The following is a 15,241-nucleotide window of genomic DNA, read 5'->3' on the forward strand; positions in this document are numbered from 1 at the left end:
GAAAGGCAGTAGAGCGTGGATATATCGAGGTGGGGAATTTACCTGATGAAGTACCGGCCGATTCCTTTTCCAGCTCCTTCAAAATTTTCAAAAGCTCAAGATCTTCAGATGTTAGTCCTTGAGTATCCATGTCATCTTTGGAATGCAGTTTGCACAGGATTAATTTCCTGGCAAATAATTGCAGGTCTTTTGTTACTGTAAAAAAATCGAAATCAGCATCAGGAGAGAAAGAAAGACCAAGACTTAAGACCTCAATCTGATTCTCAGTTAGTTTGTGTTTAGATAAATTGACAACCTCCAATACCTGTTTGCTTTTTTTATCCTTTGATTGTGGAGGGGTCAACTTTCTCTTTGTTTGGTAGTTCCTTTCCCCCTGATGCTTCGATCTCGTCTGTATACCAAGTCTCTCTGCAAATTGGTCACTCAAACCACTCCCCGTAGGGATCTCCTCTTCTGCTGAGGACATGGATGAAAAGGAGCCAGAGCGTGAACCCGTACTCTTGTTTTTTCTCCTTATATTCCTCTTCCATCTGTAGACAGTACCATTTTTATAGTCTGATAGATCTCTCTGATATTTTCTTGTTTTTGTTCCCGTAATCTCTTTTTCCCATTTGGAAAAATCTTTATCCAGATCTGCATTAAGAGATGCTAGTTTTTCTTTAGAGAAGCAATCTACAAGTTTCCCCTGGATGATGTTAATTTCCAGTTCAACTTCCTTCAAGGTGCTAGCATTATGGCCAACTAGGAGTTTCATGAAAGTCATGGAGCATATACTAGAGGCCTCCTCCCATTCCTTTTTAAAGGAATCCTCCTTTATATCAAAAGAGGGGAATAGTTGTACCCGTAAACCTCTTGGGATGAGGCCTTTCTGAATGTACCGCTCCATGAATGTCATGTTCCACCAGAGTCTTGTCTTTTGGTTTAGTAGTTGTTTCAATCTACCAACCATTTTTACATTCTCCTCTGTTTCCACATTAAAAACAGGCTCTGAACTTTCACTAAAAACCTGATTGATTTTTGTTAGCCACGCTTCTTCGCGCGCTTTGTGGTCCATGTGTCCTGTAGAAACTGCTGTGAATAAACACAGAAATATAGTTAAGAGGCAAGGTAGGACACCAAGGGCCACTTTATACATCATGGAACAACATGTGGTCACCCTCAAACAACCATATATAGCACTGAGAAAACTAGGAGGGAATAAATGACCAATGTATAGGTTTGAAGAGAAATCAATTCAAACGAGGAAGGTTCAAGTATAACAATGAAGGCTTTATTCAAATGTAAAAAACCACTTTAAAAAGAGACTTGAACAAATAATCCAAGGTAATAAATATAGGTAAGGACAGGAAGATAGAGGAAAGGTTTCAGAGCAAAAAGGCAGTTTAGGTCTGAGCCGTCACCATGGGAAACAAACATAGGAGCTCCATCCTGGCATGTACAAGTTAATATTGCAATCCAAGTGGACAAAGACATGCCAACTATTACAGAGAGCAGAATTACTTACCCATGGTGAAGCTTAGTCAGACCAACAGCCACCGCACCCCAACGCGTTTCGTAGTCTTTTTCAAGGGACTGCGAATGGTGTGTGGCAAGGGGGATCTATTTATATGTGCCCCAGGCAGATGGTAGGTCGAACGCTCATTAACGGCCGCATGCAGGGGCGGAGATCCGTCCGGAGCGTCCATCATCGGGCCATTCCCGGAAGTGACGCGGGCGTATCAGTGTCGTCACACTGCGCCCGCCTCATCCCGTTACGGAGGCCGTCATGCAGGAGGCTCAGGAGGGGACCGCACAGCGCATGCGCGCCACGAGCGCGGCCATCATTAAAAAGGGCAATATGAAGGGCAGAATCGCAACAAGCAATATCAAATCAAAATGTGTTAAATATATATCGCAGATGGTGTAAATGGGAGTGAAAAACATTCCCAGGTGTTAGGGACACATCATATATAAAAAAGGCTAAAGAATGGACAGCACAGCACATACGTGCCACAGGTGCGGCCATCATTAAAAAGAGCAGATGGAAGGGCAAACTCGTCTCCAACGATACTGAGTAAGAGTATGTCTCATGCATGTCATAGGTAGTATATGGAGAAGTGAGGGACACTGTCACAACCTTGGTGACGTATCACCAGACATATCCCACAAATGCTGCAACATGGGGGGGGGGGGGGGGGGGGGGGGGGGGAATTTTTAGGTCAGGGTCGGGGCCTGCAATAGGTGTCGTGCCTATTGCAGGCCCCGACCCTGACCTAAAAATTCCCCCCCCCCCCCCCCATGTTGCAGCATTTGTGGGATATGTCTGGTGATACGTCACCAAGGTTGTGACAGTGTCCCTCACTTCTCCATATACTACCTATGACATGCATGAGACATACTCTTACTCAGTATCGTTGGAGACGAGTTTGCCCTTCCATCTGCTCTTTTTAATGATGGCCGCACCTGTGGCACGTATGTGCTGTGCTGTCCATTCTTTAGCCTTTTTTATATATGATGTGTCCCTAACACCTGGGAATGTTTTTCACTCCCATTTACACCATCTGCGATATATATTTAACACATTTTGATTTGATATTGCTTGTTGCGATTCTGCCCTTCATATTGCCCTTTTTAATGATGGCCGCGCTCGTGGCGCGCATGCGCTGTGCGGTCCCCTCCTGAGCCTCCTGCATGACGGCCTCCGTAACGGGATGAGGCGGGCGCAGTGTGACGACACTGATACGCCCGCGTCACTTCCGGGAATGGCCCGATGATGGACGCTCCGGACGGATCTCCGCCCCTGCATGCGGCCGTTAATGAGCGTTCGACCTACCATCTGCCTGGGGCACATATAAATAGATCCCCCTTGCCACACACCATTCGCAGTCCCTTGAAAAAGACTACGAAACGCGTTGGGGTGCGGTGGCTGTTGGTCTGACTAAGCTTCACCATGGGTAAGTAATTCTGCTCTCTGTAATAGTTGGCATGTCTTTGTCCACTTGGATTGCAATATTAACTTGTACATGCCAGGATGGAGCTCCTATGTTTGTTTCCCATGGTGACGGCTCAGACCTAAACTGCCTTTTTGCTCTGAAACCTTTCCTCTATCTTCCTGTCCTTACCTATATTTATTACCTTGGATTATTTGTTCAAGTCTCTTTTTAAAGTGGTTTTTTACATTTGAATAAAGCCTTCATTGTTATACTTGAACCTTCCTCGTTTGAATTGATTTCTCTTCAAACCTATACATTGGTCATTTATTCCCTCCTAGTTTTCTCAGTGCTATATATGGTTGTTTGAGGGTGACCACATGTTGTTCCATGATGTATAAAGTGGCCCTTGGTGTCCTACCTTGCCTCTTAACTATATTTCTGTGTTTATTCACAGCAGTTTCTACAGGACACATGGACCACAAAGCGCGCGAAGAAGCGTGGCTAACAAAAATCAATCAGGTTTTTAGTGAAAGTTCAGAGCCTGTTTTTAATGTGGAAACAGAGGAGAATGTAAAAATGGTTGGTAGATTGAAACAACTACTAAACCAAAAGACAAGACTCTGGTGGAACATGACATTCATGGAGCGGTACATTCAGAAAGGCCTCATCCCAAGAGGTTTACGGGTACAACTATTCCCCTCTTTTGATATAAAGGAGGATTCCTTTAAAAAGGAATGGGAGGAGGCCTCTAGTATATGCTCCATGACTTTCATGAAACTCCTAGTTGGCCATAATGCTAGCACCTTGAAGGAAGTTGAACTGGAAATTAACATCATCCAGGGGAAACTTGTAGATTGCTTCTCTAAAGAAAAACTAGCATCTCTTAATGCAGATCTGGATAAAGATTTTTCCAAATGGGAAAAAGAGATTACGGGAACAAAAACAAGAAAATATCAGAGAGATCTATCAGACTATAAAAATGGTACTGTCTACAGATGGAAGAGGAATATAAGGAGAAAAAACAAGAGTACGGGTTCACGCTCTGGCTCCTTTTCATCCATGTCCTCAGCAGAAGAGGAGATCCCTACGGGGAGTGGTTTGAGTGACCAATTTGCAGAGAGACTTGGTATACAGACGAGATCGAAGCATCAGGGGGAAAGGAACTACCAAACAAAGAGAAAGTTGACCCCTCCACAATCAAAGGATAAAAAAAGCAAACAGGTATTGGAGGTTGTCAATTTATCTAAACACAAACTAACTGAGAATCAGATTGAGGTCTTAAGTCTTGGTCTTTCTTTCTCTCCTGATGCTGATTTCGATTTTTTTACAGTAACAAAAGACCTGCAATTATTTGCCAGGAAATTAATCCTGTGCAAACTGCATTCCAAAGATGACATGGATACTCAAGGACTAACATCTGAAGATCTTGAGCTTTTGAAAATTTTGAAGGAGCTGGAAAAGGAATCGGCCGGTACTTCATCAGGTAAATTCCCCACCTCGATATATCCACGCTCTACTGCCTTTCCTCCTTCCTCCCTTTGTCCGCAGGTTGATATCTTCATTAAACTAGTCTCAGAAGATCTCCGGAACCTTAAGAGATCGACGGTTGGTCACAATCTCCCTCTAAGACATAAAAAAGCAATTGAGGAGTTAAAATCATTAGAGGGCATTGTGATAAAACCTGCGGACAAGGGGGGTAATGTAGTAATTTGGCCCACGGACATGTACGAACGTGAGGCATTTAGGCAGTTAAGAGATCATGACACCTACACCTCCTTGTCTGGGAATCCCATAAAAGGGTTTGAGTCTGAACTGGAGGCTATTCTTGAGGCGGCCTTCCAGCGTGGTGTGATCACGAGGAAGGTATGTGAGGGTCTCCATGCCAGGTTCCCAGTAACGCCCACTTTCTATTTATTACCCAAGATACACAAAAATTCTACCTGTCCCCCGGGGCGTCCGATTGTCTCTGGCATCGGAGGGCTATGTGATAGTATTTGTAAGTTTATTGATTTTTATTTACATCCATTAGTCGAAACACTGCCCTCCTTTGTCAGAGACACCTCGGACGTCCTGAGAAGGATTAATGGTATCTCTTTGGATAGTGGTGTGTTGCTGGTGACAGTTGATGTGGAGACCCTCTATTCATGTATCCGGCACTGCGACGGTTTGGCCGCCGCAAGATGCTTCCTACGGATGAGCAATTGGGATGTTGATATGCAGAATTTGATCTTGGAATTGTTGGAGTTTATTCTTACCCACAATTACTTCTTGTTCAAGGATCGGTTCTTCCTCCAGAGGCGCGGCACTGCAATGGGCGCGGCGTGCGCCCCGTCGTACGCGAACCTCTTCTTGGGTGCGTGGGAGAGGGAGGTTCTCGGTGACGGGGCCTGCGCCGCTTCCCCAGTGCAGTGCTGGCATAGATATATTGATGACATCCTTATCTTCTGGAGGGGAACCGACCTTGAACTACAGGAGTTTATCACATCACTTAATTGCAATGATTTAAATATCAGACTCACCTATAAATGGGACCCAGTGGAGGTGGACTTCTTGGATATCAAGGTGATGATTTTGCCTGATCGTACAGTCCAGACTACCATCTTTAGAAAAGAAACCTCTGTTAACGGTCTCCTGCACGCCTCTTCTGCACATCTACCCTCTACCATCAGGGCAATACCAACAGGGCAATTCTTGCGTGCACGAAGAGTATGCTCAACGGACCAAGCCTTTGAGCAGCAAGCTCTGGACTTGAAAAGTCGGTTCAGAGAGAGGGGATACAGTCTCAGGGATATTAAACGAGGATATGGGAGAGCTAAAATTACATCTAGAGACCAACTTCTTTCCTCCAAAAAAAACATTAAACAACAAGATACCACCATTCGATTTATTACAACTTATAACAATCAATGGGAGGATATTAGAGGAATCTTTTATAAACATTGGTCAATTTTGAAAACCGACCCATCACTGAGACTGGTACTCCCTAAATTCCCTGCTTTGACAGCCCGGAAAAATCGTAATCTAAGAGACTATCTGGTGCATAGTCACTATGCTCCCAAAACCTCATTTCCTTTCAATGTTGGACCACCAAGGTGGGGATGTTTCCCTTGTGGAACATGCCTGTCATGCCGCAACATTGAAAGGACAAAAACCTTTGTATCAGCGGATGGGAAGAGGAGTTTTGAGATCAGACACTTCATTAATTGCAGCACTGAATACGTGATCTACGCAGCCGGATGCGGATGCGGGCTGACATATGTCGGATTAACATCTAGGCAATTCCGTGTCCGGGTGCGGGAGCATGTCAGGGATATAATTGCTGCAGGGGAGGTGTCTGATCTCGAGTCCCTCAAAACCATCCCACGGCATTTCAAGCTACATCATGCTTGCAACCCCTCCTCTTTGAAAGTTCGGGGAATTGATAAACTTAAATTAGGAATAAGGGGTGGCAATCATAAAAAAGCGTTGGCTAAACTTGAATGCCGCTGGATTGTTACATTGGGAACTATGGCACCATATGGCCTAAATGAGAAACTGTCTTTCGCGCCTTTTTTGTAAAGACCTATTGAAATCATTGATGCTATTCTCCGCTTCTCCTCTGTTCTTTTAATGGTGTGTTTTTCTTTGGTTTTAATTTTTGTTTTACCTTTTATTCATTGTTAGTGTACTCCTTTTCCATCTATGATTCAGAGGGATCTCTATCGATTGTGGCTTTCTCGCAACATCCAATTGGGACATATGCTATTCGGCTCGGATTACAAGCATGAAAGATGGGGACATCATCGTTGGAAAGAATCATGACAAATTTCCGTTAGATGTTTTTTGTACTATATTATACATCTTCTTTGTATTTTGTATATCTTGTGGTGGCTGTCCGGGATTTTCCTGCCGCAGACCTGGGGGGGATCGGGGTTTGCGTCATGACGGATCCCTACCTTCCGACTTTTTCCATCTTTCGGTTCTATATCGAATTTCTGGGAATTTCTGGGAACAGGACGTTACATCTGGGGGGAAGTATGAACTATGCATATTCTTAGGAAAACCATTTTTGAATCTCCTTTTTATTAGATAGGGATTGATTTATTATCTGTTTGGTGTCGTGCCTATTGCAGGCCCCGACCCTGACCTAAAAATTCCCCCCCCCCCCCCCCCCCCCATGTTGCAGCATTTGTGGGATATGTCTGGTGATACGTCACCAAGGTTGTGACAGTGTCCCTCACTTCTCCATATACTACCTATGACATGCATGAGACATACTCTTACTCAGTATCGTTGGAGACGAGTTTGCCCTTCCATCTGCTCTTTTTAATGATGGCCGCACCTGTGGCACGTATGTGCTGTGCTGTCCATTCTTTAGCCTTTTTTATATATGATGTGTCCCTAACACCTGGGAATGTTTTTCACTCCCATTTACACCATCTGCGATATATATTTAACACATTTTGATTTGATATTGCTTGTTGCGATTCTGCCCTTCATATTGCCCTTTTTAATGATGGCCGCGCTCGTGGCGCGCATGCGCTGTGCGGTCCCCTCCTGAGCCTCCTGCATGACGGCCTCCGTAACGGGATGAGGCGGGCGCAGTGTGACGACACTGATACGCCCGCGTCACTTCCGGGAATGGCCCGATGATGGACGCTCCGGACGGATCTCCGCCCCTGCATGCGGCCGTTAATGAGCGTTCGACCTACCATCTGCCTGGGGCACATATAAATAGATCCCCCTTGCCACACACCATTCGCAGTCCCTTGAAAAAGACTACGAAACGCGTTGGGGTGCGGTGGCTGTTGGTCTGACTAAGCTTCACCATGGGTAAGTAATTCTGCTCTCTGTAATAGTTGGCATGTCTTTGTCCACTTGGATTGCAATATTAACTTGTACATGCCAGGATGGAGCTCCTATGTTTGTTTCCCATGGTGACGGCTCAGACCTAAACTGCCTTTTTGCTCTGAAACCTTTCCTCTATCTTCCTGTCCTTACCTATATTTATTACCTTGGATTATTTGTTCAAGTCTCTTTTTAAAGTGGTTTTTTACATTTGAATAAAGCCTTCATTGTTATACTTGAACCTTCCTCGTTTGAATTGATTTCTCTTCAAACCTATACATTGGTCATTTATTCCCTCCTAGTTTTCTTATCCCTGGAGGTGCCTGACTTAAGCTGCTTGTCTAAGTGATCCAGCCAGACTGAAAGAGACCGGGCAGTACATGTCGCAGAAATGGCGGGCTTCAGTGCCCCTGCAGAGGCTTCCCAGGTCTTTCGCAGGAAGGCATCGGATTTACGGTTCAGAGGATCTTGCAGGAATCCCATATCCTCGAAAGGCAGCGCCGACTTTTTGGAGGATTTTGCCACGGCCACATCCACCTTTGGGACTTTGCACCATTGAGATAAGTCCGCGTCATCAAAGGGGTATCGCCGTTTCGAAGAAGATGGGAGAAACCCGCGATGATCCTGTTTCTGCCATTCCTTGCGAACAAGGGTTTTAAGGGCCTCATTAACAGGGAAAGACTTCCGCTTCTTCTGAGCGAGACCAGCAAATAGAGTATGATCAGCCGACTTGGGGGTTTTCTCTTCTGCAACTCCCATAGTTGATCGGACGGCCTTCACCAAGCCATCCATCCCATCCAATGAAAAACATGCTTTTCCAGCCTCGTCAGAAGAAGACGAGGAAGAGGCTGAAGAAGAATCACCATGGCTTTCATCCGAGTCAGAAGACTGGGGAGAATCCTGCTGGCGGTGAGTTTTCTTGTGCTTCTTAGACCCTTGAAGGGACTGAAGAGAAGCCTGAATCTCTGAATGGATTAGGTCCCGGAGATCCGGAGGGGGGACAGTAGAAGCCGGAGCCTCCCCCCTTATAGCTTGGATGCAGGGCCCACAAAGTCTTTGTTTGTAGTCTTTAGGGAGGGGACAAGCACACAGGGGGCATTCTTTATTATTAGCCTTAGCGGTGCACTTCCTAGGGGCCTGGAACAGAACCGGAAGGGTACATCAGTATAGGGGGACATTCACGAAGTTCACTCACCTATACCAGAAAAAAGAACGGATACCGGCTTTGGAGGTGGAGACGAAGGCTTCGCCAGTCAGCCCTTAGAGGATGCAGAGTCAATACGGTCCTCCTTCCTCTTACGACCCGTGGAACTCCTGGAGTCGCTGGAGTCCTTACGTCCAGCATCCCTGGACGGAGAAGGGTCCCGGGATGGGGAGGTGCGTGGACTTCCCATCATAGAAAGGAACAGAGCACATTGCCAGGAGCTCCACTCTCCATTAATAGGGAAGCCCACTTTAGTGCACCCCATGTTCACCCCGCCCCCCTCCAAGCGCTCCTGCATTTCCGGGTCACCACTGTAGCAACGAGCTCCGACGCGGCAGGCCCCGGACACGCCCTCCTCCGCGCGTACACGAGGCTGCAAAGCACGCGGTGCAGAGGGAGCGCCGGACCCACCGCGCACAGCAACTCACCGCCCAGCAGCGTTTCTTCGCGTCAGGAGGGAGGGATCCACAAGCGTTCTCCATGCCGTCCGTTCCCCCGGAAGTGCTCCCATGCACTTCCGGGTCCCTGCAGTAGCGCGCGCGCTGACACGGCAGGTCCCGGATACGCCCCCCCCCCCGCGCACACGTGCCCTGCAACCCGGAAGAAGCAGGCACTTGGCACAGAGAGGGCCTCCGGCCCCACCGCGTACAGCATACTCACCAGCGCGGTCCTGCAGGCGTCATTTCCCAGGTGGACAAAGCCGGACCAAGGGAAAGAGGACGAGGTGCACCGGAGGATGGAGTCCACGAGGGGAGCTCCACCGACCGTGCTTCCGGATCCTGAGCTCCGCCGTTCCCCTAGAGACCGCACGGACTCCACTGGACCCAGGTATGGTAGGTTCCGATCCATTCAGGACAGGAAACCAACTGATGAGGGAGGGGGACCGCCCCTTTTTATCTGTAGGTTTCCTGTCCTGAAGGGGGCGGATCCCTCTCTCGTGGGTGCTGTCGTGGCGAAAGGAAAAAAAATTCTAGTCATGATGCACTGTTGTGGTTGATCTGCTGATGACACTGTTATTGAGGTATTGTCGCCCATGAGCTCCGGAGCTCAGCAGAGAAGTGGTGGTGAAGGACCTGTGCTGGTGTCACGATTATGTGACCGTAATGGGAGGAGCTCAGCAGAGAAGTGGTGGTGAAGGACCTGTGCTGGTGTCACGATTATGTGACCGTAATGGGAGGAGCTCAGCAGAGAAGTGGTGGTGAAGGACCTGTGCTGGTGTCACGATTATGTGACCGTAATGGGAGGAGCTCAGCAGAGAAGTGGTGGTGAAGGACCTGTGCTGGTGTCACGATTATGTGACCTTAATGGGAGGAGCTCAGCAGAGAAGTGGTGGTGAAGGGCCTGTGGTGTAATATATTTCAATTCTGGAGGCGTGACTAAGTTAAAAACAAAAAAAAAAAGAATCATGCCTCATTTTGAGTGACCGTGACTGATCCCAGCAAGACCTCTGCCCCATATGACTGAAACCTAAGGTATTTGCATCCACCAAAGCATACAAGGCCTTTTTTTTTTTTTTTTAAAAGATAAATACATGAATTTGTTTTCTGTTTTAAAACCATGCTAGTGATGCAGATTGCATCATTTAAAACACACTGGGGGCAGATTAATATATAAAAAAAACTACATGGCCGGCCTTTAAGTACACTACACTAAGGAAGTATTCAGCAGATTCTCCATCTCTTCTTTGTTTGTTTTGGTTTTCTTTTTGCAGATTTAATTGAAACACTTTCTGAAGACCGAGCGCGTTTACTCGAGGAGAAGAAGAGACTTGATGAGGAAGTTTGCAAGCTAAGGAGTTTTATGTCTTCGACTCACACGGTTTCTGCTTCTGAGCCTACTGGAGCCTTAGTGCCTGAACTTTCTTATGAAGATGAAGATAGGATGGAGCCCACTTTAGAAATCAGTATGACCGCTGTGCAGTAAGTGCCGTCTCTTCTCTTGTGTTTGGCTAAACGTCTTTTTATGAATTAAAGGGGTGGTAACAGCTCATATAGAGGATATGCTCTAAACGTGACGTGAGTGCCATTTCTTGAGAATGGGGACTTGACGCACACTGCTGTCAGTAGAGAGGGGTCGTGTGGGTATTTCAACCATCTCTCCACTCAGCGGCTTACAACGAGGCTCTATTCTCAAGAAAGATGTAGGTCACACTGGTGGCACTGATTTCTACAGTACCATACATTTATAAGATATCATATACAAGCTCTGTACCAAAGACCTTACAATGAGGATGTCTGTTTCATCACTTTGTGAGAGCTTTTTTATCTCTTCACTTTAATAAATTAACTGCTTTTATTTTATAATGATGGCTATTATTTTTCATCCTTCCTTTTCTTAAGGAGTTGGCAAGGACTTAAAAAAAAAAAAAAATAAATAAAATAAATAAAACACTAAGGGTGAGAGATTTTGGCAAAGTAATAATAAAACATGTGCTTGACCTGCTGACAAGTTGACCATGCACGCATGGCTGAGGCGATCACAAGCTCATGGTCAGCAGATAGTCTTCACTGTCACAAGTCAACATGACCGGTGGGTCGACTACAGCAGAAGTGGTGAAGCGATGTGTTTCCTACCTTTTTTAGTGATTTTTTATATATATATATATATATATATTATCTCTATATAACAATTCTGAACTTGAATTTTTTAATGATAACCAGTCAGCAAAAAAACACTATTCACCTGCCGATCTAGGGGTTGTCTGCAGGTAATTATTATTTATATCATGCCTGGCAGGCTTTACTGAAAGAGTGGTATCTGGAAGAAAAGCGTTCCAGACGTAAGGGGGAAGCAATTACAGGCATCACGCACTATACAGTGAGCGCGCTGTGATCAGTCCTCCTTTGTGCACAACGTGTGTGCGAAAAACTGACAATAACTGGATGGTTCTCTTTAAGGCTGCTTTCACACATCCGTTTTTTGCTGTGCGGCACAATCTGGCTCTTTGCAGAAAAAACGCAACCGTTTTTTTTTGCCGCCGGTTGCGTTTTTTCCACATAGACTTTCAGTAGTGCCGGATTGTGCCGCATGGCCTTGCGTTCGGTCCGGTTTTTGCCGGATGCGGCATATTTAGCCCATGCGGCGGCCGGATGGAACGTTGCCTGGCACGGTTTTTTGTCCGGCGAAAAAAAACGCATCGCGCCGCATCCGGCGCTTTTTCCAATGCATGCCTACGGTTGCGCGATGCGGCAAAAACCGCATCCGGCCGCCGCATGCGGTTTTTTGCACTATGCATGCTCAGTAGTGTGCCGCAACCGGCAAAAACCGGACGGGCCGCATGTAAAAACTTATGCAAAGGATGCGTTTTTTTCGCTACATCTGTTGCATAGGTTTTAGAGCCAGATTTAGCCGCACTGCAAAAACCGGATGTGTGAAAGCAGCCTTAGATTTTGATTTTCAAAACTCAATTTCCTAGTGACCATAGCAGTCGGTCACTGCTTGTTCTATAGAAGATGGTACTGTTGCTTGCATAATTTCTAATTATAGCTATTCTCTTTGATTTGATTTCTTATCTATGATACACCTGTAACCATATTACTGCACGTTTCTTATAGTGATGTTACATTGTCAGAGGAAAAACAGAAGATTATGCTGCTAGAGAGGGTGAGTGTCCGTCTTCTTACTGTTGTATGCTTTGCTCTTCTTTTTAATATTAATCTATTTATAGGTTTATGAACCGTGTACCAGAATAAAGTTTAAGATCTTATTAGTGTATTTGTGCTGCAATAATATAAGTGAATAACATACTTCTAGTGAAAACCAAAGGGCAATTGCTCTCAGAAAACCTGTAAGACTCACTGTTATCCAAGGAGTGGTCTAGAAAGACACTTAGGCTATGTGCCCACGCTGCGTAAAATTCGCGGAATTTTCCGCAATTTGTTCGCGGAAATTCCGAAAAATCCGCAGTACAGCGAGTCCCCAGCCATTTCTATGGCATTTGGGGAGTGCTGTGCCCATGCTGCGTTTTTTTCCGCAGCGGAAATAATGCGAATTTCCTTGCGGAAAAATCTGCAGCATGTGAATTATTCCTGCGGATTTCTCCGCAGGATCCCATACTTACCTGCCTTGATAGCAGCGGTACAGACTGGAGCGCAGTGTAGCTAGGAGCAGGAAGGAGGAGGTGGGCGGGGCCTGCACGAGCTCCGGTCATGTGACAGCCGGAGCTAGTTCAGGCCCGCCCACCTTCTCCTGCACATTGCACAGATACGGCCGGAAAGTGACGTGCTGCATGATGGAGGTAAGTATGAACGCCCTGATCACTCCAGCACTTGTTCTGCATTGAGGATGCAGTGCCGAAGCCATGGTACTGTATCCTCAATGCAGGACACCGCAGCATATCCGCAGGACATTCCGCTGTACAACCGCAGCATGTAAACAGACATAAGTTGTGCTGCGGATTTCTGCCAGCTTCTGCGGAATGTCCTGCGGATATAACCGCAGGACACTCTCCCCGTGGGCACATAGCCTAACACCTTGCTATGCAAAGTATGTGGTTTTGTACAAAGCATACTAGTTTTGCTTTTCTTTCTAAGGCTGGGGCCACATGGGGATTACTGCGATCCCCTCGCATGATACTCTGCTCACGTTGGCAGTACAGCTGAGCCAAGTGTCATGCGAGTGTCCCTGCAACTGAGGTCCGATCGTGCGAGCAGACCTCAGCTGCGAGGGGCGGGCTGGCACTGAGGAGATTCATCTCCCTCTCTCCTCCGTAGCCGGCTATTGCTATTCTCGCCCTGTACTATCAGTACACCGGTGTACCGCGAGTGCAGTGCGATCTCTCTCTCGCCCCATAGACTTGAATAGGTGCGAGAGAAAGTCTCGCATTACAATCACAGCATGCTGCTATTGTTTTCTCGGTCCCATTGGGGCCGAGGAAATAATCGCTCATGTGTGCTGACACACAGGCTAATATTGGTCTTAGTGGAATGCAATGTTTTATCGCACTGCAACTTGATCCGATTTTCATGCCGTGTGTCTTAAGCCTTAGGCGGGCTTTACATGTTGCGACATCGCTAACAATTGCTAGCGATGTCCAGCGCGATAGCACCTGCCCCCATCGCACATGCGATAGTGGTGATTGCTGCTGTAGTGAACATTATCGTTACGGCAGCTTCACACACACTTACCTTATCAGCGGCGTCGCTCTGACTGCTGAACAATCCCTCCTTCAAGGGGGAGGGACGTTCGGCGTCACAGCGAAGTCACTAATTGGCCGGTCAATAGAAGCGGAGGGGCGGAGATGAGCAGGATGTAATATCCCGCCTACCTTCTCCCTTCCGCATTGCCGGTGGAGGCAGGTAAGGAGATGTTTGTCGCTTCTGCGGGTTTACACACAGCGATGTGTGGAGCTGCAGGAACGACAAACAACATTGTACACACTGAGAAGATAAAGTATAACTAATACTTTCGGCGCAGCAGGCCAACCACTCGTACTGTAGAAAAAGCAAATTCCAAGCGTTCTCTTGTTTTAAAACACACAGGATGTACTTTTAATGTGAATTATACACAATGTACGTCTTTTCTAAGTCTTCATCCAGTTTAGGCTGCCGGTAGGTTTTATTTTTTTTGCGTAAGTGCTTGATCTGCTTCACCAAAGGTATTCATTATAGCTGATCTGATATTAATGCCCCTGGGGTCTTATTTGGAGGGTAACTAAAAGACAGCGAGACCGGCTGCATATGGACAAGCCGCATCAGTGTAAGTGCTTTGTGGATTTGTACCTTTGTCACTTGCACTTCTTGAGAAGGTGAGATTCCATTCATAAATCATATTTACTGTCCTATAAGAGTACTACACAGCGCAGTCTTTTGTCCTTTTTTTTTTTTTGTTTTATTTATTTTTTTTTGTAACCTTATAAAGCAAAATGTCATCCAACCCCTTTAACCAGTTCACGACCGGTCAATTTTGCGTTTTCCGTTTTTTTTTCCGCCTTCCTTCTTCCGAGAGCCGTAACTTTTTTTATTTTTCAGTCAATCTTGCCAGCAATCTTTGCAGAACGAGTTGTACTTTTACATGCGGAACATGAGTTTTACCATGTAGTGTACTGGAAAATGGCAAAAAAAATTCCAAATGCGGGAAAAATTGCAAAAAAAAGTGCGATTGCACTATTGTTTTTTAAATATTTTATTCACGTTGTTCACTGTATGGTAAAACTAACGTGTGGGTGTGATGCCTGAGGTCGGTGCGAGTTCATAGACACCAAACATGAATAGGTTTTCTTTTATCTAAGGAGTTAAAAAAAAAAAAAAAAATTCAGAAGTTTGTTCAAAAAAGTGGCGTACGTTTTGCGCCATTTTCC

General features: G+C 46.1%; 1 protein-coding gene across 2 annotated transcripts in view; it reads left to right on the forward strand.

Annotated features, from left to right (window-relative positions):
• Positions 1-15,241, forward strand: part of RB1CC1 (RB1 inducible coiled-coil 1) — a 261,745-nt gene that overhangs the window by 178,801 nt on the left and 67,703 nt on the right. For both annotated transcript variants that reach the window (XM_075353273.1, XM_075353274.1), the window contains exons 17-18: positions 10,655-10,862; positions 12,498-12,546. In XM_075353273.1, the coding sequence (XP_075209388.1) occupies positions 10,655-10,862; positions 12,498-12,546 (257 nt within the window). The remainder of the gene's footprint in view (positions 1-10,654; positions 10,863-12,497; positions 12,547-15,241) is intronic.

Source organism: Anomaloglossus baeobatrachus, chromosome 6, assembly GCF_048569485.1.
Source record: "Anomaloglossus baeobatrachus isolate aAnoBae1 chromosome 6, aAnoBae1.hap1, whole genome shotgun sequence".
NCBI classification, from domain to species: domain Eukaryota; kingdom Metazoa; phylum Chordata; class Amphibia; order Anura; family Aromobatidae; genus Anomaloglossus; species Anomaloglossus baeobatrachus.